Here is a 25,746-nt window from a genome sequence, read left to right as displayed (position 1 = left end):
CATGGAGCCACCAGGGAGAGAGGACTACTATTCTGACGACTAGCTTCTGATGATTTTTTGGCGTGCAGATGTTAGTCAGTCCCCTGCTCTGGCCTGGTTGGCTATTTGTTTGGAGTGCAGATGTTAGTCAGTCCCCTGGTCTGGCCTGGTTGGCTGTTTGCTTGGAGTGCTGAACTTAGTCAGTCCCCTGGCTTGGTTGGCTGTTTGTTTGGAGTGCTGATGTTAGTCAGTCCCCTGGCCTGGCCGTTTGTTTGGATAGTCTGCTCTGGCAGGCGTGAGGGCCTCAGTCAGCCAGCCGGGTCCCTGTACACTCCCCAGGCCCAGCAGCCCAGCGCCGACCCACACAGCTCAGGGGAGCTCCAGCTCATTCATCATGACCCGGCTCGTCTGGCGTGCCTGAACACCCTCCCTTCTGTCAGTGGTCACGCAGGGGGGACACATGGGGGCCCGCCGGCCTCGGCTGAGATCAGCGCCCCAACAAGACCCCCTTGTGTCATCTGTGGAGCCACTAGGCCTACAACTGCTCTCTGAACGAGGCAGAGTGACCAGTGTGTGTGTGTGTGTGTGTGTGTGTGTGTGTGTGTGTGCAAGCGTGTGTGTGTGTGTGTGTGTGTGTATAGAGTAGTCTGTTGACCCACTGTAGTGTGTGTGCACATCAAACAGTACAAGGAGTCCATTTAAACCAAACAGGCAAGGAATTATATCAAATAATTTCAAGACCTGTTATATAAAAGTATGAACTATAATAAGAGTGCAGTAGCGGTTTACATAGTGCCAGTTCCCCAGACACAGATTATGCCTAGTGTTGAACTACATAACATTTTCAATATAAATCCTCCATAGAAGATGCATTTTAATCATTGGGATGACCTCGCCCTCACCCCACCCCCCCACCCAAGTCTCACCCCATCCCCAGTCTCTAGCCGCTTTAGCAGCATTAGCCGAGGCCAAGGATTACTGTAGCCAGGGCACCGCCAGGAGTCTGCTGCCAAGGACCGCCCCACCCCACTCCCCACCCTGACCCTGTGTCGGTACAGACTAGAGGTCACAACATCAGGGTCTGTCCTCCCTCTTTCTACTACAGGATTACACCAGACCCTGGCCTGTAGTGTTTGTTGGTAACACAAACCAGTCTATTTCCTAATAAAAGTTCTAAAAGTGTATCGGAGGGGGGAGGCTGGACATGACGGGAAACTGGGTCTTGTTAATGTAGGTCCCTGAGACAGTGCGGGTAAAGTAGGCTTACAGCTCTAATCCCCAGAGCAGACAGACGTCCATATGACAGGCAAACAGGAGGAAGCACAGCGGTAGTCTTGACATGGTCAGTGTTGGAGGGGAGAGAGCTGCAGCCTGGCAAGCCCCGGCCTCCGGCCCCCCGTCCCTGGCCACCCTCGACTGGACAACATTCTCTCCATCAACACAGTCAATGGGGTCAGCCCAAAAAAAGGCTATTTGGTTTAACTTCTTTCCACGCTAAAAATATATCCTCTTTTTTTGGTTATTTAAGCTTTCTCTTCCTGTTGCTATTCCTTTTTGGATTTTGGACACTTGAATAGTTCCACTTCCATGGGGACAAATTGCATTTTGTAATTTTGGCCATTTGAATCTCGGATGTGCCGATTCATAAATCCACAATTGTGTTTCTCACCTTGTGCCTCTTTGAGTCAATTAATTGGAGTGCTGCTCCAGCTGGGGAGGGAAAACCCCATGCCATCTGTTAGCAGCCCTTTGTTAGCACTGGGCAGCCCTTTGTTAGAACTGGGCAGCCCTTTTTTTGCACTGACCAGCCCTGGGTTAACACTGACCAGCCCTGGATTATAACTGACCAGCCCTGGCCATGGGTTCCTAGACAGCCAGCCAGCCAGACACAACTTTTCAGCAGGCCTGTTGGTTTGATGTGCTCCTGAATGTCCCGATTATGGCTTCTTGTGATGTCATGACTTGTCAATGAGAGAGGAAGGAGAACATTCTCCCGAGAATAGTTTAGAACAAAAAGGACAAGAAGCAAAGGCCCAAATAAACCTTCCAGACGAAGCCGACAAAGAGATAATTAACGCTTGTGTGGTATGATTAATTGTTAAGGAGTGTTGAAACAGGCTTAACATGTAGAATACACACCCTGAGCTCTCCGACTACGGCTGTAAAGCAGCATGTAGAACATACAGTCATCATTGGCATGTTGACAGACATATGTACACATACTAGATGTACGTCTCTGTATGTATGTATTACATGTATGTGTGTGTTAGTGACATTGGAAGGGGAAGAATGTCAATATCTTGTCTACTAAACAACATTGTAATAGAAAATGATGTTGGCTTGATAAAGGGCAAGTGTTGCAAATGATATAAAATACCTTTTAGCCATGACATTGTTTATAAAGTGTGTTTAAGTGCATTCTACCCATTTCAACCTCCTCATTGTTCTCCTACAGAGGAAGACAATGTGATCCTACATGACAACCGTTCCCATTCACCTTGGCACTATTACACAACAAAACGCAAGGAGAAAAAATCATTTGTATTTTTTTTTTAATTTTGGCATTTCTTTGTTTGCATTTATATTAAGCAAAGTGCATCTTATTTTCTTTTTCTCATCAACACATTGCACAATACATAAATAATGATGCATATAAAACGTCTTCATATTTACAAGTAATAATATATTTATATATAACATAAAATACATTTTCGCTTTTATTCACTTACCGGTAATTAAATCTTAGTCATTTATTAAACAAGTCATTGGGTTTTTGTCTTTTCTTTAAACATTTTTCTTTTTGAACCTCTGGAAAAAAGAAATTTAACGTAAGGGCTTAGTCCGTGTCCATGGAGGAGGAGGAGGATGATGAAGAGGGGGGAGGAGGAGGAGGAGGAGGAAGGTTGCTTGCTGCTATCGGTTGTTGAAGATCACCTCTAGCCAACAGGGGCAGCTGCTGATGAACTGCCGTGTGTAGCACTGTCCCCAGCCCTTCACAAAGCTGATCTGTACAGTGAAGCCCATGCGGGGCTGCTGTGTGAACTCGTGGTCGTTGGGTCTCTGCAGACTGTCCGCCTTCTCAAAGTCAAAGGCCTTTATGGAGAAGCCGGGGAACACTTTGTGCACCAGCAGCGTCCGCGAGTCGGGATTGTCCAGTGTTGCCGACTTGATAAAGATGGGGTAGCAGCTGCGGTTGTACACCCACACCCCGTCCGACTCCCGCGTCAGCTGGATACCGTAGCCAATCTTGGTACGGACCATCTGAACCAGCTGGGACTTGTTGTCGGAGCTGAGCTGGCCCAAGCAGAAGCCGTTCCCCTGAGGTAGATCATAGAAGATGTCCAGGGAGGGCTCCTGGACTGAGTAGAGGCGCCCGACCCGGGTCTTCTCCTCCCAGTACGCCACCACGCACCAATGGGCTCGATCGCCTAACTCCTGAAGAGCTTGGGAATCTGAGGAGAGAGAGAGAAAAAAAGAAAGAGGTTAGACAGTGGATATAACACTGGACAGTGGATATAACATAACAGTGGTTTTAAAAGGAGAGATGAGGAGGAAGAGGAAGAAGAAAGATAGGTAATTTAAGATAGAAACAAGTCGGAAATGTGGTGAATGCAGTGACTGAGAACCGTGAGATCAATAGTCTTCCACTACCCCGATTCACATGAACAAAACCCACCATCCGTCACCCTACGAAGCTACGAAAGACAAAACACTTTCACAACTCCCCAGTCTAACCAAACACAGCATGTTCCCCTTCCACAATCTCTTCCCTATCAGAGCGTACGAGAACACAGGTTACGTCTGCCGCCAAACAGCGCTCACATCCTTAATTTCACCCTCCAGGAAAACAGTAGAGGAATTCCTGGAATTCAAACAAGAAAAGCAACGCATGATACTAGGAGGCAAACAGCCATGCAAGTCCTGTTGATATAAGCATTAATGCTTATCTTCTGTCTGGCCCTTGTATTTTTGTTGCAGGAGGCTTAACAATGTTCTGACGTCAAGCGAAACCATAAATCTGTCCCAATCATTGTTTTATGGCAGGTCGCTTCACTCCGCCACAGGAAATTATAAGTAATAGTTTTAATATTCAAGAGAGAGGGGAAACAAGGAAGCTTGGGCTCGTGGAAGGCATATAAAACCACTCTAGGAGATCTCACCTCTCCACTCTTTTCCTACAAATTGGTTTGATGCAGGGAGAGTTGGAGCAGGGGGGCCATTTAAAAACACAACAAGAGAAACAAGAAACAATGACCCGCAACAACACTGTAACACACGCAGGTCTAACAAAACACAGCCCTAACAAAGCCCTTGGACTCGACCATTCAACTCTTCATTCCAAAGTACAGTGCAACATGAAGAGGTAAACGAGTTCCTTCGGTGTAAAAACAAGTATTCTGCAGTAAATGCAGCAGAGAGCAGTAAACGGACGACGACAGCATGTGAATGGCTGAAAAGCTACGCCTCTGGGTTCTTGAGTTTCCCCCAGCGTAAAGAGAGTGTAGCGCCGGCTCTGGTTTCCTTCCCCCCTTAGAGCGCCTCCCGTCCCCCCTCTCCCTCCATATCTCTATCCCACAGCAATCTGGCTCCCAGTGACTCCATACAGGGGAGGGGGGAGCCAGCCAGGCGCGGAGTGCAGAGACGGAGAGAGAGAGAGAGAGAGAGAGAGAGAGAGAGAGAGAGAGAGAGAGAGAGAGAGAGAGAGAGAGAGAGAGAGAGAGCAAAGGCAAAGAAAGGGAGGGAGGGCTTTTAATTTTTTCTTTTCACTGTTACTTTTGCATCTTAACTTCCTCTCCCAGTCCAAAGCCTCTCTAGCTGTTATAGTGCTATGGCCTAATTACCAATACAACTATAAACTGACGGAGAGATGGAGAGAGAGAGAGAGCACTTTACAGTACTGTATGTACACATTCAGCAGCACAGTTATACAAATCCCCTATGGACTCTCTGAGAGAGACGTTCAATGGTTAAAAGTTAACTTTGGAAAAAGGGAAAAAAGAGAAGCGAACAGAGCCCCTTACAGTCATTTTTGGGTCTCTCTCTCTCTCTCTCGCTCTCTCTCTCTCTCTCTCTCTCACCCCCTCATCCCTCCTTTTTCCACCTCTTTCATCTTTTCGGGACAGCAAGCATACCCAGTAATTTGGAAGGTACCGTCAGGGGCAGCTGTACAGTTATGTTAATTGTGCAGTATCTTAATTGTGCAGTATCTCAGCCAGTCTCTGAGGGGTTGCTATGGCCTGTTATTAGCTAAGAAGCTAGCCTTCATTAGAAGGTGAAAAAAAAAGAAAAAGACAACACCAGAGAAAGAAATGTCTTCCATAAAACAAGGGCAGTTTGTTTCCCTTTGAAGTCGGCCAACATGAGGCTGAGGGAATTATCCTAAATCCACCGCCCCGGGTATTGGGACAAAGTTTGTGTTTACGTTTGACGAAGAAGAAGAAGAAGGAAAAAAAAAAAACTCCCAACTGAAGAGAAAAGAGAGAGAAAAGAGAGAGAGAGAGAGAGAGAGAGACTGCACAAAAGGCGAAGAGGCCGCTCCTCTGTGTGTGTGTCAGTCTCGTCTCCTGGGCTTTAATGTCCTCCATTGTTCCTGGGGACTGAGCGAAGGCTGAGAGAGATAGGCTAGGCCTCCTCGCGGAGCTCACCTGAGGGCCCTAGCAGCACGGTTGGGGCTGTGTGTTTGTTATTCCTAAGGAGAGACGGGCCCTGGCGTCGGCGGTCATTACACGCCTGCTTGTCTGAGCCTGTCATCACAGTCTGAAACCACTGAGGTATTCATCAGCCGGCTTAGTGCCCTCTCACACAGGGAGAGAGAGAGGGAGGGAGGGAGGGAGGATGGGGCGGAGAGGTGGAGGCAGAGGAGAATGAGAGACAGAGAAAGAGAGAGATGAAAGAAGGGGGTGAGATAAAGGGAGAGAGAGAGAGAGAGAGAGCTTCTGCTTTTTTTTTGTTCTCTCGCTCTGCAGTCTCCCAGTCACACGCTCCTTCGTCCTAACCGCTGACTAACCCAGGGGGGAAAACCCAGGGAAGGTGTCTGGTTGGCCAGCCGCTGCTACGCTGTTGTGCGGTCCGACCGCCGGCACCGAGGCTATCTATCAGTCTGGGTCTTCTTGCCGCCTCGCCGGGTCAGACGCTTTTCCCCCGTCCCTGCAGCCTTCTGTTGCCGTGACGATGGCAGCTGACGGGGGCCTATTTTAACTCGGCTCGCCGGCGGGGGCGTCTCTGACGACAGTGCGGGCGAGAATGCATTCCATTCCAAAGTAACAGTGTTAGATAAGAGAATTACTGAGGGACTGGGGCGAGGGACAGGCCCGGGGAGGGCAGGCCGGAGAACACAGCCGTGACAGAGCTAACAGCTCATGCCAACAAACAACAAATACTGGGAGACTAGCACCGCTCGCTAGCAAGCTAGCTACTACTGGTCCAGTCCTACAGCCCTAGAAGCAGAAGGCCCTATATCTCCATTTTGGGTGATGTGAAATATCTCAAGTACAGTCAATAGGAAAGTGAAAATGGAAAAGGACCTGTGTGTTCTTCCGGTTGTAGGATTCAGTTAGTTAGCTAACAAGTCCGTGAGTACAAACACTGACTCAGTCAAGCAGGCTACACTACCGCTAGCTAGCACAGCCATAGGCTGCTGTAATGATTAACCGCTAACACTTTGAAACGCTCCAGCGGGCTGTTGCTACCGCAAGGAGAAACATATCGCTAGCTAGCTGACGCAGTGACACTGAGGCTAACAGACGACCAGCCTGCCAGAGGAAGCAGAGGGGGCTTTGGAGAGCACACTCCATCTGTGGGGCACAGCCCTGTGAAGAGTGTGTTCACAGCTTGCTCTGACAACCAGCGTGCCCACACAAAATGAAGAGGAATAGCACTGCACTACACACACACACACACACACACACACACACACACACACACGCATATACATAGATACACAGTTGGCTGACAGTAGCCTCTCAGGCAACACACATGCACACACAGTCAGACCTCCAGTTCTAAACACACTCAGATGTGTCTACCACACGCCATAAAAGCCCTTGGAACACATCCGGTTACACACTAGAGTGTGTGTGTGTGTGTGTGTGAGGTGCCTGTGCTCTCTCTCTCCCCTGAGGGCCACTGTCCTGTCCTCGTGTTGCAGTCTGACTCTATTTCCAGTTCCCCTGGCTGTCTCCCTATCTGTCTGTCAGCGTGGGAGACAGACGCCGGGACACCGTGGCCCGTCGCGCCGCCTATGTGTCGCCAGGGGTCCGTCTACGCGGGCCAGCCAGCCAGGAGGGAGGGAGGGAGGGAGGGAGGGAGCAGGGGTCCGTCTACACAGTACAGCCAGCCAGGAGGGAGGGAGGGAGGGAGGGAGCAGGGTTTCCACCTCTCTAGAGGCCTCCAGGCAGGCAGGCCCCCGCCATGACGCGGCCAGAGACAGGCAGATGAATTACTGCCCTGAGCTCTGAGCTCCAAGCCCCTCTCCCAGCCCCAGCCCCTCCAGCCCAGGCTGCAGCCCTCCTTCCAGGCTGCCTTGCCTCTGCCTCTGGGCCTGGGTGGGACATTCCAGACCCCGCCAACACCAGGGCCCTGTTTCCACTTACTCTCCCCCTCTCTGTCTCTCTGTGTTACTCCCTCCCTCCCTCCCTCCCTCCCACTACAGAGCAAAGCAAAAACCTCTCCCTCTCTCCTTTTTTTTCTCTCTCTCCCAGCATGTTGTTTGTGTTGTCGCTGGCGTCATTTCAAACAGGGTCTGAGGGGGTACAGAGCACTCTGCAGGGTCCCTCCCTCCTTCCTTCCCCCACCCCAACCACACCACTCCACACTCCCCTTAAACAAAAAGAAACTCTATCCTCTAAAAGACAGCAGTAATGTCAGCCCTGTTTCAAGTCCCCCTCTCTAAATGGAGATTATGGAGACAGGCTCCTGGGTTCTACCATCTGTTGTCGTGTTCTTTGTTTACCCTGTCGAGGTCTGTGGTGTCGTATATGGGGGGGCCATATATGACACCACATATGGGAGCCCAGCCCAGCCCAGCTCCTGGCTCCTATAGCCTCAGGTAGATGGGTGATGGATGGACCCCTGACTCATGTCAATACAAACTAGGTCTTCTTTGTTTTAGCCTGGTTTTTAAAGGTGTCATTGGTCAAAAATCGCCACGAGCATGAAAACATGAAGAGTCATCCCTTCAAAAAAAAAGTATATCAGGCATTGAAATGTCTGTGTGTGAAACGGAAAGGAGCAATAGTTGTTTTTAATCTTAAAATGTGTATCTTTAATTAAAACAGATTAAGGATATAAATGGAGTTGTGACAGGACTACATGTGTAAAAGTCGGTCTGTATTACAAACAAGGAGAACAGAGAAAAGAGGGAGAGTCTTGCTTTGAAAACGTTGAATGCTTTTTGTGGCTTTCAAAAGAATCCCTCCAACAATGTGAAACATTTAGCTCAGTTCCAGAAGGAGAGCGGGCTGGCCGCCCCCCTTCACCCCCTGTGGAGGGCCTAGCCTCCTAATGGCTCCTGCCCTCAGACCAAGACACGCTGAGACTATTGGGCCGAGGCGGGGGAGGGAAGGGGGTACCAGGGGGAGGGAGGGAGGGGGGGCGGCAGGAGTCAGCTCTACGGCGCAAGACTGGAGACAGCGAGCAGTCTGGAAAAGTTAATGATTACTTCTGTCTGACTCCACACTCCGGATCGTTACTATTCCTGGACGTTCCACAGACACGTGCACACGGACACGCGCGCACACACACACACTCTCTGTCTCATGCGCAGGCACCCAGACACACACACACACACACACACACATAGAAGAATGTTGTTCCTGTTCAACTCTGTCTAACCTTCAAATCTAAGTACACACTATCAACATTGGTCAACACAGAGGAGGCCCCTGAGAATGTGTTCTTATTGATCCTGTGAACGATGGGAACGAGGAGGTGGGAGTGCTAGGGACGTTGGTGTCTGTCTGTCTGTCTGTCTCTCAGCAGACGGTCACGTAATGACCCCTGTCTTCATCAGACGCCAGGGGGAGGGAGGAGGAGGGGGGTGGGGGGTGGCTCCGTCTTTATTTTCCACCCAGTCTCAACACCCATCTCAGGCTGGGGCAAGTCCATTCCCCAGGTCAGGGGGTCACGCTAAAGACATTCCTTTTGTTCTCTCTCTCTCTCTCTCTCTCTCTCTCTCTCTCTCTGCTCCGCTGAGCTCCTCAGTCGGGACTCACACCAACAGATGCTGCCTTTCAAATGAAAACCTGCATACTTAAAAACCTGCATACGTAACTAACCCTAACCCTGCAAGCAAAGCGCTAAAGCTAACTGCTCTGACTGCATCGCTGGCTAGCTAGCTTCATCGAGCCGTTAAACCACCCCTGCCGCCCTCCCTCCCTCCCTTCCCTCTAGTAAACAAATGCCATGAGAAATTCAATAACAAGACGCTGTTAAAAAGAAGGTCAGCCGTTTAACGCTGAACTCACGTCAGTACAGTCAAGTCGCTGGAATGGCCCGACTGACATAATTATAGCACCATAACTTAATAATAATAATTCGGAGGACGGCTGGATCGTAGAAGAATAAGGTTCTCACACTCGGGGCCCGGGCTCGGCCGAGCGTCTCCAGTCTGCCTGTTTATGCCTGGGGTGGGCGGGGCCCGCAGTTATTACCCCTTCTATAAATATTATCTTTTTCCTGAGGCGACGGCGACTTTGACAGCACAATCTCAAGAGGCATTCCCCAGCAATTAGCCAAGGTAAACTCAACACAGTCTAAACACTGGAATGGAGAGATCTGGACTGTCTGTTCTCCCTCCTACTTCTGCCCCAGCCAAGTAAGAACAGAGGGGAGAGAGAGAGACATGAGGCGGGGGGGGGGGCATCAGAGTGACATAAGAGAGAGTAGGATGTTAAAAAAGAGAAAGAGAGCAAAAGAGAGAGAGAGAGGGCGAGTGCGTGACAGTGTTGCATTGTTTGCAGAATACAGTCCCCATAGGATACATGTGTGTGTGTGTGTGTGTGTGTGTGTGTGTGTGTGTGTGTGTGTGTGTGTGGGGGGGTCCTAATAAAGGAAATTGCCAATTAGGGAAGCGGCATTAGATAAGGGGAAGATGTCAGCTCTTCCCCCTTAGCCAGGAAGTCCCTACAGGCCTCCACAGCAGGAAGGCTGGTCCACAGACAGGGGAACAGGGTTGGAGTGAAACTCCATCAATCTGAACAACAACATCCACACCAAAGACAAACTAACTAGTGACCCCACAGCCTGTCCCAACCACAGGGATGTTCTGTGATAGGCCCAACCCTCCTTCTACAAAGGCACACGCCCAGGGCGTCACGTCCTGTCAGTCAACTGGTGTTCTCAGAGCTGAAGGACCCCGCTCCGTGTCAGAGCGTGTGCCCTGTGACACCAGGACCCTCTCCCTGTAACAGACATTTCTACTTCCACAACGCAGGCCTGTTGCCAGGCCACACCCACCCCCCCTCCCCCACCCACCCCTGGCCCCTTCCTACCCCTGGCAGAGTTATTATTCCAACACTACATCATTCTGAGCCCCCCCCCCCCCCCCCCCCCCAGACTTCCCCCAGCGACAGAGTAAACAAACACTAGCGGAGAGGAGAAGACGGTGCCGGGAGCAGCCAATGATCTCATCACATGGTCCTTCACCCCACAGTGCCCAAGCTGTTTGCCCTATAGCTGCCTGTCTGTCTGCCCTATAGCTGCCTGTCTGTCTGCCCTATAGCTGCCTGTTTGTCTCCCCTATAGCTGCCTGTTTGTCTCCCCTATAGCTGCCTGTCTGCCTGTCTGCCTGCCTGCCTGCTGCTGTCGCCACCTAGCATAGCACAGCCCAGCCACAGATGGAACAACCGCCCGCATTGTTCTACATCCATGATGTCAAGGATCTCCGTGGGAACCCAGGGGCCGACGCTACTTGGGCAGACAGACAGGCAGGCAGGCAGGCAGTCAGGCCAGTTGAGTGCCAATGGCTTTGTTGCCTTTTTCTTTATTTATTTTTTTTAAATAAGGGAGGGTTATGAATTACTATCTGCATGTGGTTGTGGTTGGAGCTGCTCATCATTTGGTCCTGAGCTAGAGAGCTGCATGGAACAGACAGAGGAGTTATCCAACATGGCTGCTGCTGTGACAGAGCCATTAGGTAGGCAGGTTCCAGCCAGACAGGCAGAGACGTAGGCAGACAGGCAGAGAGGCAGGCAAAGAGGGAGGCAGGCAGGCAGGCAGAGAGGCAGGCAGCCAGGCAAAGGGTGCCGGACCTCCGCTCCCCCAGCTTTGCCGTCTGATTGCACATGAATGGTCTGGCCGCGGTTGGAAATAGCTGAGCACGTTGCAAAAACCGAAAAAATCTCTGTGGCGGTGAAAAAACACACAAGGGATCAGGAATGTTCCCCCCCTCTCCCTTTTGATCATCTTCATACAATGGGGTTATGTGAAAAGCCGGTGCCTTAGAGGGCCCGAGACCAAACAATGGCCATCTTGTTCTGGGCCTCCCACCAACTCTCACAGACCCAGGGCCCACCCTTCACTCTCTTGCCCCTGAGCTAGGTACGACTCTGTACACTTTGGCTTCCCTCGAGCGCAGGAATCCACCCGGACGGAGGAAACCTGGAGGGTTTATTAATATTGTTGAGATTTTGGGGAGAAACTCAGTCACAGCCTCACATAACTGGGCTTGTTTGGTTTTTCATGAGGGCCCATGTAGCGTTATCTATTTATCAATAGATATTATTATAATTATCTCTGCTTTAGCATTTTCACTAACATAAAGCTAGTTAAAAGCCCAATAGCTAGCTAGCTAGCTAGTTAAAAGACAAATAGCTAGCTAGTTCATTAAAAGCCCAATAGCTAGTTAGCTAAATGCCCAATAGCTAGTTGATTCAAAGCCCAGTAGCTAGCTAGTTAAAAAGCGCAATTGCTAACTATTTAAAAGCCCAAAAGTGTAGTCACTAAGCTGTTTTTCTATCATCATCATCCTCCTCCTCCTCCGCCCTATCCTTCTTCTCCCTCTCTCCTTGTGCTGTTTTTCAGATTCATGCTGCATAATGACACTGGGTGGGGAACCGCGGACGGCCAAAACCAAAATTAACTCCCCGCCAAGAACCTCCTTGGCTGCAATCTTTGGAAAGGAAGTGGAGAGTAATGAAAGATCCTCGCTCAGTCAACTGAGAAACACGGGCTGCTCTGAAATTACAGAGCTGCTTCTCTCTCAACCCTGCCTGTTCCCTTTTGCGAGGAAGAAAAACAAAAGAGGAAAATAAGATGGGCCTGAAAAAAAACGAGAAAAGGCTGACGAAGTTCGGAACGTTTGATTGGATTCAGGTTGCCCCTTTCTCCATGAACTGGTGGCTGGGTGTTTCTGACTTCTCTTTTCTTTTCTATGTCTTAAATGTTTGCTTTCCGTTTGGCGGAGGCCACCGCTGCCTCCCTGTTCATTGCCTTTTCCTCAAAGACATGATGTAATTTCCTGTGCTGCCCTTTCCTTTTTTGTTAACCCAAACAAGTGAGGAATGTATGGGGGGGGGGGGGGGGGGGGGACTGTGCCTGCACTGTTGAAGCTGTTTCACCTCTCCTTGTGGGGGGACATTGTACATTTGGAGAGTTGAGGGGACTCAAATATAGGTATAAAACCCAACATGGACGACTAGTCTTTACACTGCAACACTGCCAGACTGCTTCAACCTCAGTCGTCAACCCCCACCGCTCCTCACAGCAGAGCAAACCCTGGGAGAGAAGTCACCAGAGCAACCTAGCATTAACACCAGCTTAATTAGCCCAGTAGCCCAGCTAGTGCTGTAGGGCTTATGGCCCTGTGCTGGGGGTGGCTAGTCTAACAGTTTAATAATACACCCCGACCTAAATTTAACCTGCGGGAGGAAGCGCCTCTGTGACAGTGGGCCGTGGGCCAGGGCCCAGTGTGGGTCATTCTATCCCCGTCTGAGACGCCGGCCCGGGGCCTGTCAGCGCCGCCTCGCCGGGTCATGTTACACCCGGCACTCCGGGGTCACTCCCAGGCGGCACCAGTAGGCATGCCACCTCCGTCTTTGAACCTGACCCCCCCCGCCCCCCTTCACACGCACAGAGGCTCAGTGCACAGGAGATACAACACCTCGGCCTGGCCCCGACCCGGACTGGCGCCCACCCCTAGTGTGTGTACACACAAACACAAACACACACACACACACACACACACATACACATACACATACACATACACATACACATACACACATATACATGCGACACACACACACACATACATACACGCGACACACACACACAAACACACACCTCACAGAGATACTTATAGTCACCATACCACTTGCGTTGTATCAGGTCTCACTTTCTCCACGTCACTCAACATCCATTCAATCAATCAATCAATCAATCAATCAATAGGCTTGAAGTTAAAGTGGGAAAACTATTAAGAATGCCAACCGGAGGCAAGACTATGCTATGCTAACAACCATACAAATAATCCATTCACATTTCTCCATGGAAGTGACTTTCACATTGAAACACACTCTTAAGGACAAAATCCATCTGGCTCCAAAACAAACACACACACAACAGAGACTTAAAGACCTCAGGAAAGTGAGTCCCTCCTTCCCTGCCTCCCCACAGCTCAGCCCACCCCACCCCACCCCACCCTGACCCCCGCCCAAGGAGAGAGAGAGGGGCAGGAGAAGCCAGTAGAAGAGCCTCAGGGACAAGAGGAGGAGGAGCAGGAGAAGAGAGGGAGCAGAGAGACAAGAGGCCAAGAGCTACACAGAACCACAGCCAAATTCTGGTCTCTGTCCGCCCCAGCCCCTGGCCCCAGCTCTCCAGTCTCTGGCCCAGTCAGATGACGTGAGAGAGAGAAACAGAGAGACACAGAGAGAGAGAGAGAGAAAGAGAGGCAGAGAGAGAGAGAAAGAGAGAGAGAGAGAGAGAGAGAGTGAGAGAGAGAAAGAGAGAAGCAGAGGCTTTAATGCTGCTAGTCTGGCAGGCAGCCTAGTTTGCATTTGTACTTGTCACCGTCCCATTGAGGTTAACTCTTTATAACCCAGCTTTCCAGGACAACATTAAGAGGTTGGCGGAGAGGGGGATGAATGGGAGGGGGGTCTCCCGTAATCTAATCCTCAACCAAGCTAGCACTCCGTGTTCATCTGTCCATCCAGAGCATGAGGATGAAAGCTGAGGATGAAAGCTGCGCTCTAGATCCTTCACTGTTGTTGTTGTTGTTGTTGATTTCGATTTCTGTTTACATTGTCCATTGTCGTTCCATTATGCATTCCATTTACCGGATGTGTCAAAGGATCAGGCTATTATAGAAGAACCGGAAACTCCCCGATTATGGCAACATTTTCAGTGAATGTGGCTATACACTGAAGGGTTGTTTAGCTTAATGGTTGCTATGTATATGAAGCAGCAATTCTCTCTCTCTCTCTTTCTCTCTTCCCTCTCTTCCCCCTCCTCCCTCTCCTCCTTCTTCTTCTTCTTCTGTAAATACGTCTGGAGAACAACATGAGGAGGGCAGAGTGAGTGAATTAAAAGGTCAGCTCCGAGTCTCCAGGAGGAGCATGTTTCTTTTGTGAGGGCCCCGGAGGGATCGGACCCGTTCTCTTCCCCTGCCAGAGAAATCAAGGCCTTGGCTGGAGGCAGCAGCCAGGGAGGGAGGGAGGGAGCGGGCCCTGGGCCTTTCCTCCCCTACCTCCCTCCCTCCCTCCCTCCCTCCCTCCCCTCACTGAGCCCCATTCACTGGGAGCTGGGGCTGGCCACGGACGCCACATTGGCTCAGCCAGGAAGGAAAACAGGGGTGGGGGTGGGGGTGGGGTGCCTGTGGGAGGGGAGAGGAGCTAAGGGGAGAGGGTGAGTGCGGGAAGGAGGAGGGAGAAAGAGAGGGGGGTTAGTTAAACTCCGGTCTAGGATTTCACAGTTTGCGCTTGGTCTAAAATGTGTGTTTAGTTAGTTAATACAGGACTTCAGACACTGGTGGAGGAGGTGGAGGAGGAGGCGGAGGTGAGGGATGGGCGGGGGCGGGGATAATGCGGGAAGATTTTATGTATGTGAAGCACTGCTGGCTCCTGAGTGACTCTCTTTTCAAACCCCCCACTCACACATACATACACACACACACACACACACACATACACACAAGAGCCATGGAACCGGACAGAGAAGGCAAAGAGGAAAAAGAGAGGAGGATGAAGAGGAGGCCAGCAGGCCTGAAAAACATCCCACCCGAGCAGCACTTTCCTGAGGGTGTGTGTTTGCCCAGTGCTGATCCACTCCTGCTGCTCAGCCAAGCTATCTCGCAATCTCACTCCCCAATCTAGAAAGCCCCCTATCTACAGACGGCTGACCCTCCCCCCCCTCCTAGCCGCCACCCCCTCCTCCTCTCCTAAACAAAAGAGAGAGAAAAAAAGGGCAGCGCACCACCAACCGACATAAAAAAAGCCTTTAAAGTCCCTTGTAATGAGAAACATCTGAACTGAACGAGAGAGAGAGAGAGAGAGAGCAGCAGCATAGGGTGGAGTGAACTCTCTCTCCCTCTCTCCCTCCCTCTCTCTCTCTATATCCCCTCCTTCACCCCCCCCCCACCCCCATCCAAGCCCACCTCATAAACACCATCTTATCCTCATGCCCCTGGATGGAGAGACTGTACAGCCAGAGAGGATTAGAGAGGAAAAGCTGCACTTAGAGGCCATCCACACACACACCTCCCTCCCTACCTGAGAGAACACTATGTATTATTCCCAGAGAGAGAGAGAGACAGACAGGGAGAGAGAAAGAGAGAGAGAGAGAGGAGCCAGACCAGACCTCCCCTGCTAGTGTACAGTGTAATATGGCATCATAATCTACCATAGAGACTCTACTGTCACCCGGTTGTCATCCACTATGGTGTCACCTCACCATACACATTAACACAGACACACAGACACACAGACACACAGACGCACAGACGCACACCAAAATGTACTTCTCCGCTTTGATCCTCATCCAAGGAGAACATGAACGCACACTAACAGGCACGGACACACACACACACACACACACACACACACCCACACACACACAAATCAACTGCAGCTTCCTCTCACTGCACTACCCACATCTTTTTGTTTTTTCCTCTCTCTGGGGTCCTCGCCGCCCCCCCCCCGCCCACACACACACACACACATACATACACACACACACACATACACACACACACACACACACACACAGAGTATTCTCTAAAGCAAACAGAGGGTTTTTTTATGTTTGGATTACATTAAACAAAACAGCATGAAGGAAAATGAAAGGAGGAGAAGAGGAGAGGGCTTGTTCAAAGACCCTGGAGGAGGAATGTCTCCAGAACACACCCCTCTGCTTTTATTACTGGAGGGAGGGAGGGGCCCCTGAAACACTGCATCACCACAGAGAGAAGGGAGGGGGTGAGAGAGAGAGAGAGAGAGAGAGAGAGAGAGAGAGAGAGAGAAGAGACCATGGGAGAGGTCCTTACCTGAGAGCCCCACAGGGGCTGAGTAGGTAGTTCCACCAGTCTCTGTTGAAGAAGGCCCAGAGTCTGGAGAATCTGGAGGGAAAGACAGAGAACGTGTGAGTGAGTGTGTGTGTGTGTGTGTGTGTGTGTGTGAGCGCGCGCGTGTGTGTGTGTGTGTGTGTGTGTGTGTGTGACAGCCCACAGCGTGAGCAGCTGTGAGCCTGTCAATCACAGAGTGAAATCAATGCCTAATGAAGACACTGAGTCACCCAGCACTTGACCCTCACAGCACCACACACTCCCTCACTGCTAACACACCACCCCCCCCTCACAGCACCACACACTCCCTCACTGCTAACACACCACCCCCCTACTGTCTCTCAGAGAACACACATATGGCGCTTCTCCATTGACCAGACCGGGACAGTACAAGACGGCACGCGTTTGTATCTTACCCGTACCGTCTTTTCAGAAACGCTTCTCCGTTATACACAACAGACCTGGAGCGAGTCGGGACAGTGGGAGGCGTAGAGCGTCATAAGAGCACTTCACTTCACTTCAGTCACAGACACGTCACAGTGCCGCTATACAGCTCAACGGGGGGGAAACGCAACATGGATTATGTCAAAATGCATAATGCATAACGCAACCGTACGCTCCGACTCAGGAGCAGTAGCTAAAATCGGTACGGGTACTACGGCCCGGTATGGGCCAGTTGGCAGTGGAGAAAGCAAAACAAAGCGGGCGCACGGGTTCCGGTACGGTACGGGACGGTAGTGGAGAAGCGCCGATAAACACGAGTCACCTCCTTCTATAGTGTTTTCACATGGTACAATCGCTTAACTGTTTTAGTGCCGAGGATGAATAAAGTCACCCCAAATTGTTAACATCCTAGAGTGCCAAGGGTGACTTTATTCACCAATGATGCATCAATCAGCATGCTTCATTTTGTAGCCAATCAAAGTATTGCTAGCTAATTACCACATAAACCATTTGGCACTGTAGGTGGCGAGTGCTCTGGTATTCACTGGCGGTTAGTGGGTGAAAGACTAACCAGGATCCAAAAATATGGATAATGATATCCACATTTTTGACATTTCAGTAGACAGTAACCCACACACAATATGAATCTCTATCTAAACTATCTCTGTCTTGTTTCAATTGGCCCCAGGGAATCTTGGGACTGGAGAGAGAGAGACGGGAGGGGACGCCTCTCTCTGTCTCTCTCTCTCCAGGCTCTCCTGGGAGTGGCCCGGGCCATGGCGGCCATGTTGGGGCCACAGGGCGGCCATGTTGGGGCAGGGAGAGGCTGGCGGTGGCTCTAATGGCAGCCCTCCTCTGGCAGTCCCCCCCTGGCTGGCCCCCGACACACTGAAACTGCCCTGCTCCACTCTCCACTCCAGAAACCCAGTATAAAAAAAAAAAAAAAAAACGCAATCATATTTTCCCTTTTCCCTCCGCTTTCTCAGAGCGCGGCCCAGAATAAATAAACAGCTCAGAGGAAAAGAGGCTTTGCCCGAAAAGAAGGAAAAAACCCCAAACATGTCTGCCAGTGACTGCAGCTAGCTTAGCCTATAGCTAGCTAGCGCGCTACTTATCAGGCCTTGCATGTCAGCTCATATACAGTTTAGCAGGATACACTCCATCAAACCCAAAACAATGAGAGACAGGAAATAGTCGCAGCCTTGAGAACTGTGTACAGTAAATTTTCTTAATGACATGCTAGCAGACAGAGGAAACTCGCGCCGTCTCTCTCCCCCTCCCCCCCCCCCCCCCCCCCCGCCGGGTTTAACCCTGTGATCTCAGGGTGCCAGGGAGAAGAGAACATGGCGGGAGACAGCAGAGAGTGGTGCAACGGTGCTGTAATAACACCAGGGTTGGGATTCCATGTAATTTGCAGGGTACTATGTGTGAAATGGGCTTATGTGATTCATACACCAGGCTGGTGCAGTACTGTGCTGCTCTGTGAACGTCTCACACTGGCTGGGATCAAGAGAGGGACTCTGCTTTAACTAAACACCAGGGAGCCAGCCAGGCAGCCAGGCAGCCAGGCAGGCAGTGGGACTCGGTGGCTGCTATTCACTAATGATACATTCCATTCAACACATGTCAATTGCTGCTGCTGCTGCTGCGGCCTGTGTTAGGCCACCTTCCATCACATCACCAAAGCCCATTATGTTCTACTAGCCATCCACCTCGGATTACTGGCAAGTTAGAGATTATATTCGGCTTTCTCGCCCGGGTTCTGGCGGCCATTTTGAACGAATGCCACGTGAGGTGATGTGACATCCGGACCAGACCGGACTAGACCGGTTCAGTTTGTCAGTCGTTAAGCGAGCTAACTGGACCTCTGGTCTCTGTGTTCGTCGGGCCGGGCCTGCACTGTTCTGCGGTCAAGCTAACAACATGCACGGTCCAGTCTGCCCTGCCTTTCATGGACGTCCAGGATGTAGCCTGGCTTCCTGGGCACGGTCCACTGACCACAGGCCCGGAGCTCAACACAACCCTAGCCAAGGACCAGAGAGAGAGAAGGAGAAGGAGGAAGAGAGAGAGGGGGGTGAGAGAGGTGGAGGAGAGGACAGAGAGAGAGAATATGCAAAAATGGGGAGGCAAGACATTAGGGAGTGTGAGGGAAAGAGGAGGATAGAGAGGTGAGAGAGAGAGAGAGAGAGAGAGAGAGAGAGAGAGAGAGAGCTAGAGCTTCAGCTTCAAACACTGCATGATTCATTTTCCAGGGAGCTAAAACAAACTAGCATTTTACGACGGCTGCTTTGATACTGGCCGTTTTTTGGCTGTGTGGAGAAACAAACTGACACGTACCCCCGATTCCCCCTCTCTAAAAGAACCCCTCTCCTCCCTCCTACCTCCTCCTCCTCGCTCTCACGCTCTCCTGCTCTCCTCCTGCTGAGAATTTACACAGCCTTGACTGAAATATACACTTCCCTTTGAAGTTATGAAGTTATAGCGTTTGTTTTTTCCATGTCTTGAATTATTATATCATAAACTTCAGACATTGGAATCATTGATGGGGCTGAGCCCTGTCGTGTCATTGGCTCACTATTGGTCATCCGTCTGCTGTTGGAAGCACATCCCACATCCTGAAAGGGATCTTCACAGTGACAAATAATCGTATCTTTAAGCCCCTAAGCGACTCTGTGCATCCGTCCTTAAACGCGACAATATCGAGTGAACTTGGCCGCCGTCTTGCTCCTTAAGGTCCAGAAGGATTGAGTTTATAAATACACTTCCCAGCCCAGCTCAGCCTAACCCTCTCTCTCTCTGTATGTATGTCTCTCTCTCTCTCTCTCTCTCTCTCTCTCTTTCTCTCTCTCTCTCTGTCCCTGGAGAGAGTCCTTGTCCTCGTTCTTCATGGCTTCTGCTGGGTCACGGTGGTCAAGGACACGCCAGCCCTCTGTGTTCCCAGCCACCAGCCTCTGCTGGCAGCCACTCACAGCCTCAACGCCCTGGGGCAACCAACCACGGCAGGTCTCCTGGGCACCACCTTTTCTGTTCAATGCTGTCTATTAAAGGGCATTGCACCCCCCTACAATATACCTTCCATCTCGTCATGTACAGCAGGGGGTCAAGTCATTCAAGTTTGGGTTAGGGCTCTCATCATAGTGGAACCATGGGGTTTCCTTAGTTTTGTTCATGATGGTGTACAATAATTGATATGCAAACCACAATGTTAGCATGTTCATGTGGGCAGTGGAAAGCCTGGTGAGGAGTCAGTTCGTCAGTCAGAGTGGAAGCAGGCAGGGAGGAGAGGATGACTGACAGCTTCCCTGGCTCAGAGGGAATACCCCTGCATCTCAGGCATCTCATTTGTCCTGTGTGTGTGTGTGTGTGTGTGTGTGTGTGTACATATTTGTGCGTGTGTGTGCATGCTCCAGTGAGTGAGTGTGTGTGTGTGTGTGTGTGTGCGTATGTGTTACAGCCCTGCTTCAATGAACCTCCCTCTGCAGCCACACTTCATTGTCCTATTAATATCTGTCCTCTCTCGCACTTCTCCCTCTCAGTCACTAATACAGAGAAGCCCTCGAAGAATCACAGCTGCAGCTGCAAATTACTTCCTTTTACGCTCCATTGACTGAACACCACTTTCTCCATCTCCGGGCGTTTACTGTTGGGGAATTTCTGCTCGGTTTCTGTTTTTGTTTTTGTTTTTTTCATGGCAATTCTTTTTGTCTTTTTTCTACTTCTTCTTCTTCTGTCTTTGTCCTGTTGTCCCCCTACCAGAGCCAGAGGAGAGAGAGTGTGTGGTGTGTGTGTGTGCGTGTGTGGACGTAGCCTAGTCATCCACATCACTCACTAGGGTCGTCACTCCGTAAAGGCCAACGGAAGTGTAGTAAAGGGTTAATGGAGCCCTACAAGCATCCTCACAGGAAGCGGCCTCCCAAACGATGTCTTCCTACTCGGCCGCGGTGGCGTGATGTCCCCCACCCCCCCCCCCGCGCGCGCCCGTGTCGCCTGGGCGGGCGGTCGGAGCCAGGAAACCCAAAAGTGGGTTTCACTGAACATTGACTCACAGACATGTCGTGGCTGTCACATCATCGGCCTCACATGACTCACCAAAACTGTCTCCAACAACTGGATCTTTTCAATCTCGGTGATTCAAACATGAACGCCAACAAACCGAATCGGGATAATCTTAAGAATTCTGGAGCGTCACCAGAGCCTTCCATGAGAGCAGCAATCATTCCCTACATTTGGCAGACAATACTGGAGCACATATCTGGGGGAATAGTCGTCTGAAAACGGCTCACACAAGAACAGGGCCAACCAACCACAGCCCTTCATGCACGCACGCACGCACGCACACACACACACACACACAGTACACACACACACACACACACACAGAAACCCACCCTGGGTGACACTCCCAAACCTCAGCCTTAATCTATCTAGAGATTAATTCAGCAGATAAAAAAACAACATGGCTCCAGAAATCTTTCTGCCTTTCCCCTTGTGTGATCCACATTTCCCATTCCCTATAACCCCCCCCCCCTCGCTGCAGACGGACCCCCCCCCCCCCTCTCTCTCTCTCTCTCTCTCTCGCCCTCCCCAACCCCAGCCCTCATCCCTGCTCCCTGTCCCCTGGTGCCAGTGCTGTTTATCTGTCCTGCCAGGTCACCCCTCCAGCCAAATGTTTGTGCAGACAACCACTACAGAGCTGGTGCCAGGCTGGAATGGGCCGTGGCCTTGGCCGCCATCCATCCTATTACAGGGCCCTGGCAGGCTGCTCACACGGAGGACTGACTACCATAAATCACAATGTCTCAGAGAGGATTTCCATCCCAATACACTAAACTGCACCTAATATGTGAATGAGCTGCGTTAGTCCTCTCTTCCTGGTTTGAGGGAAATGGCATTGTACATATCTAGGAATTAGGACACATTGTTCTGGTTTCGGTATACACATCTTAAGCCCATATTGTGCTGCCGTTGTTGTTGTTGTTGTTGTTTTTTTTACACATGCATATCGTAAATAGAACTGTAAAAATTATTCCAGAATTATACAGCTTGTGCATGTGGAAAATAGGCTCATTGAAGAATGCAAATATAATCACCAGAAACCTGAACGAATTTACAAGAGAACACTTTATGAAAAATAGCCGCAACAAAAAAGTAAGTGATAATAAAACTCACCGGGTGGTTTAAGAAAGTCCATGGGATACCGGGAGTAAGGGGGAGGGGGGGACTCTGAAAAAAGAAGGGCAGAGAAAAGACAGACCATGAGGAAAAAAAGGAAGATAGAAACGTATGATAACAGTTGGCATTCTTTTGGGAAAAACTGTTTGTCTTAGCCGGAGCAGGGCAGCGAGGCGGCAGTTGCCTTGATATTTAGCAGTCAGATAAACAGGGGGCGCCTGGCGCCAGTCTCCCGGCTATCTACCAGCCAGGCTGGGGGAGATACGGGCCTCTTTTGGCTCAGAACAGAACAGGACACTCCAATCGCTGCGAACTAACTTGGGCCAGACTGTCAGATACATGCAGGTCCATCCAACTCACTTCATGAGCACATTTTAAAATCCGTATAGCTTAAATAGGTAGCCTAAATAAAAGCATTCTAAAAACATCTTCGGAGCCCCCCCCAAAAAAACGTGTTTATGGTGACAATCAACGTGTATATTCCATTAACACAACAGAAGAGCTGGAAAAACACATTTAATATGTGTAGGTCTAGTACTCGGTTGATAATAAACACTATATATCTATTGTTGTTCTTTCTAAGCTTTTGTTTTACACTAAAATAAACCGTTAACAGCCTGAAAACTAACGAAGCTCGAACACACAAAATGATCAACGTTTTACATCGAAAATAATTCAGCCTAACTTTGAAAATGTCTAACTGCAAATGTGGGGTTATTTGGTAAGCTTCTACTCCAGATCAAGGGGAAATATTCAATGTAAAAAATAAAAATAAAAATGGCACTGCAAAATATGATGATGCTTGATAGTTAGTCTTAAACTGGAACTTCACTGAAACCACCTCAGCCAAGTTCGACCTTTTTGAGACACCGGTAATTGTGTCAACAGCCTGGCAAAGTAGCATTAATGAAATTGGTCTACATAAATTGGCCAAACAATTATTTTCATTCTATTATACTTTTGCTTCCCCCACCAGCAGACCCACGCGTCACAGACTACCCCACACTTACCGAGTTCACAAAGCCTGCTCATGTGGTGCGGATTGCAGCAAACGAGTTCTGGGTTAATTTTCCCATAGGATTCACAGCAAGATAGCCTCTTTAACTCCGAGGAATGCCTGAGGTCCGGCCACCTGAACACTTTGTAGAGCAGCAAAGGGAGGGAATAAGACTGTTGACCCAGTTTGGTGTCCACTTTGCTGGGCAGGAGCAGGCAGGGGCTCCTAGCACCCCCCTTTGACTCCACCGCTTGCAAAAGCACCTCTAATTGTTTCTCTTTGATTTTTTTCAGTATCGAGTGGGTCAAAGCCTTCAGTTCAGCCTCCGTCCCGGGGCTAGATTTGGCAACCTTTGTCGATTGACCCATACAGCAACCCCCGGGTCCATGCGTTCGTGTATCCGTCTCCCCGTCGCCCTCGACGGGCGCACGGCTCCTCCAGAGTCGCCGGACGAGCCCCGATCGTTTGGTCCTGAACATGCGGGACGAAAAGAGGGTTTCCCGGCTAAAAAACGAGCATGATGTCCGCAAATCATGAAGATTCCGGGATCCGAGTCCAGGCAATGACAAGCAGCCTGAGATAATATTATGGAAAAACTGGGATTTGGAAAAGCAAAGACAATCTGCATACGCCAGTCTTTAAATTTTCAAGAACTAAACCCCACCAAAAAAAAAATCAAGGTTCCTATGATAGCCACCCTCTGTGTAGTGAGTTATAAAACATCACCCTACGGGTATTTTAAGACTATAGTGAGTTGCTAATAGGCATATAATCAACGTTTGTCAGAGTAGGAACGCTGAGCATCTGAAATACAGAATAGCAGCATAGAGAATTGTTCCAAATCTTGACTTCGTGATGAATAGGGTTGCTACTCAGCTACATCTGTGCCGTTCCTTCAATAAGGTTGAAGATAATAGACATATTATTTACGCATGGAATTCTGACACAGTGGTAAATGCTAGAATTATACATCCATGAAAAACGAAGCTCGCCACTGTTTCTTATAAAAACATAATCCACGCAATCCTTGATCCGATGATAAAGGCTCTTGTCTATGTTTTATCCTTTTTTAAATATCATATCCGTCTGCACATGGTGTGATGATCTTCATTATAGATTTCAATTCATGAGAGGACGAAAGGTTCTTCCAAACAGATCCAAAACGAGCAAAGCAAATCCAAAACTGAGCCACTGAAGTGTCAGACACAGCTCTGCCCGAGAGTAGAAAACAGAGTAGAGAGTAGTTTTGCGTTTCCGAATGAATACTGTACAGAACCTCTGGTTACGTCCGTTTTCCGAGCATTAATATTTTGCAAAATCCTTGATAGATTAATCCAACTACTTATTGAATCAAGTTTCCGATAAGTGTCTGAGAAATAAGCGAGTTGAGGAGCGACAAAAGAAGTGATGCGATCTTCAGAAAAGGTCTGCGAACCTACGAATAGCTCCAGTGCCCTTGCCTCTCTCTGTCTGTCTCTCTGTGCTCTGAGCTGAGTCTCCACTGCGCATTGGCGCGCCCCGTCACGTGGTTGTCTAGACACCCTGTCGCTTTAAAAAAAAAAAAAAAAAAAAAAACTGATTGTGTTGCGCAAACAAGAGATGAAGTAGCTTACATCCAGAGAAACCGTCTTCAGAAGAAACTTGCATTTTCCAAAAGTTAGAAAACGTTATTAAGAAAATAAGGACATAGTTTGTGTTCAAATAAGACAGGCCTATGGATGTGTGCTTTGCGACTTCAAAAATTAAGCAGGCTGAACACAAAGCACCCAATAACCTCATAAACATTGTCATAATAAGAAAAACATATGCTAATAAGAATAACATCAATAATAAATGACAATAGATTATTCACTCTTAATAATAAAAACACGAAATAACACAATTGATTAATTACATTGATAATGTTTTATCATTATAAAGTAGTCACTATTATTATTAAGAATATTGTTTTCATTATGTAGTATTGTTGCATTATAACAATGCATATTTGTTAATTAGTTTGTCTTCATAATAGTAGTAGTAGTAATGAGGAGAATGATAGGCAACTTTTATTTTTTATTTTTTAAGAATAAAAATAAAAAGATAAAAAATAATTCAGATTCTGATTCTTATATTAGGGCTAATAGTTATTATGATAATAATAGTCTAATGATCATGACACCAATAATAATTATAGTAATTAGTGTTACTAAAATACAATAAATATGACTATATCATACTAACACATGAACATTATTATTGGTTTCATTATTCTCATCAGGATCATGTTGTTGTTGTGTTCTCCAGCCGAGAAGCAGCATGAATGAACTACTGCCCCCTTCTGGTCACTCAGAATTATGAAAGTAGGTTCACTGATGTTTGGGGGGAAAAAAGGCTTCTTTCATGTCTCTTTTTTCCAACTCATGTTCTGTTTCTCACGCATGGGAGAGCCGGCGGAGATACGCTGACGTCAGGGGGCTGTGTTTTGGTGACTGGTGCTGATCAGAGGTGGATTAGTGTTAGCCGGACCATTTACATGTCTCCATTAGTCTAATCGTCTCCAACACTGGTTGAGAGATGGTTTCCTTGACCATTAAGTTGTGGGCCTTAATCTATCTATCTCGTCGTAGCAGGGCCTTTTTCATTGTTCTTGCTCTTGACTCAATGGTGGCATTTCAAC

At 49.2% G+C, this 25,746-nt stretch overlaps 1 protein-coding gene across 1 annotated transcript; it reads right to left on the bottom strand.

Annotated features, from left to right (window-relative positions):
- Nucleotides 1–2,720: 2,720 nt before the first annotated feature.
- smad7 (SMAD family member 7) lies at nt 2,721–23,827 on the bottom strand. The gene is made up of 4 exons (XM_080529765.1): nt 23,101–23,827; nt 22,088–22,141; nt 16,457–16,528; nt 2,721–3,431 (listed from the first exon to the last, which is right to left on the bottom strand). The coding sequence occupies exons 1-4, from the start codon at nt 23,564–23,566 to the stop codon at nt 2,893–2,895; spliced, it is 1,131 nt and encodes a 376-aa protein (XP_080385891.1). The 5' UTR covers nt 23,567–23,827; the 3' UTR covers nt 2,721–2,892.
- Nucleotides 23,828–25,746: the final 1,919 nt, after the last annotated feature.

The sequence above is a fragment of the Nansenia antarctica genome, assembly GCF_963989245.1.
Source record: "Nansenia antarctica genome assembly, chromosome: 4".
In the NCBI taxonomy this organism is placed as follows: domain Eukaryota; kingdom Metazoa; phylum Chordata; class Actinopteri; order Argentiniformes; family Microstomatidae; genus Nansenia; species Nansenia antarctica.
Note: the sequence above shows the minus strand (reverse complement) of the source record. Positions and strands in the feature narration are given on the sequence as shown.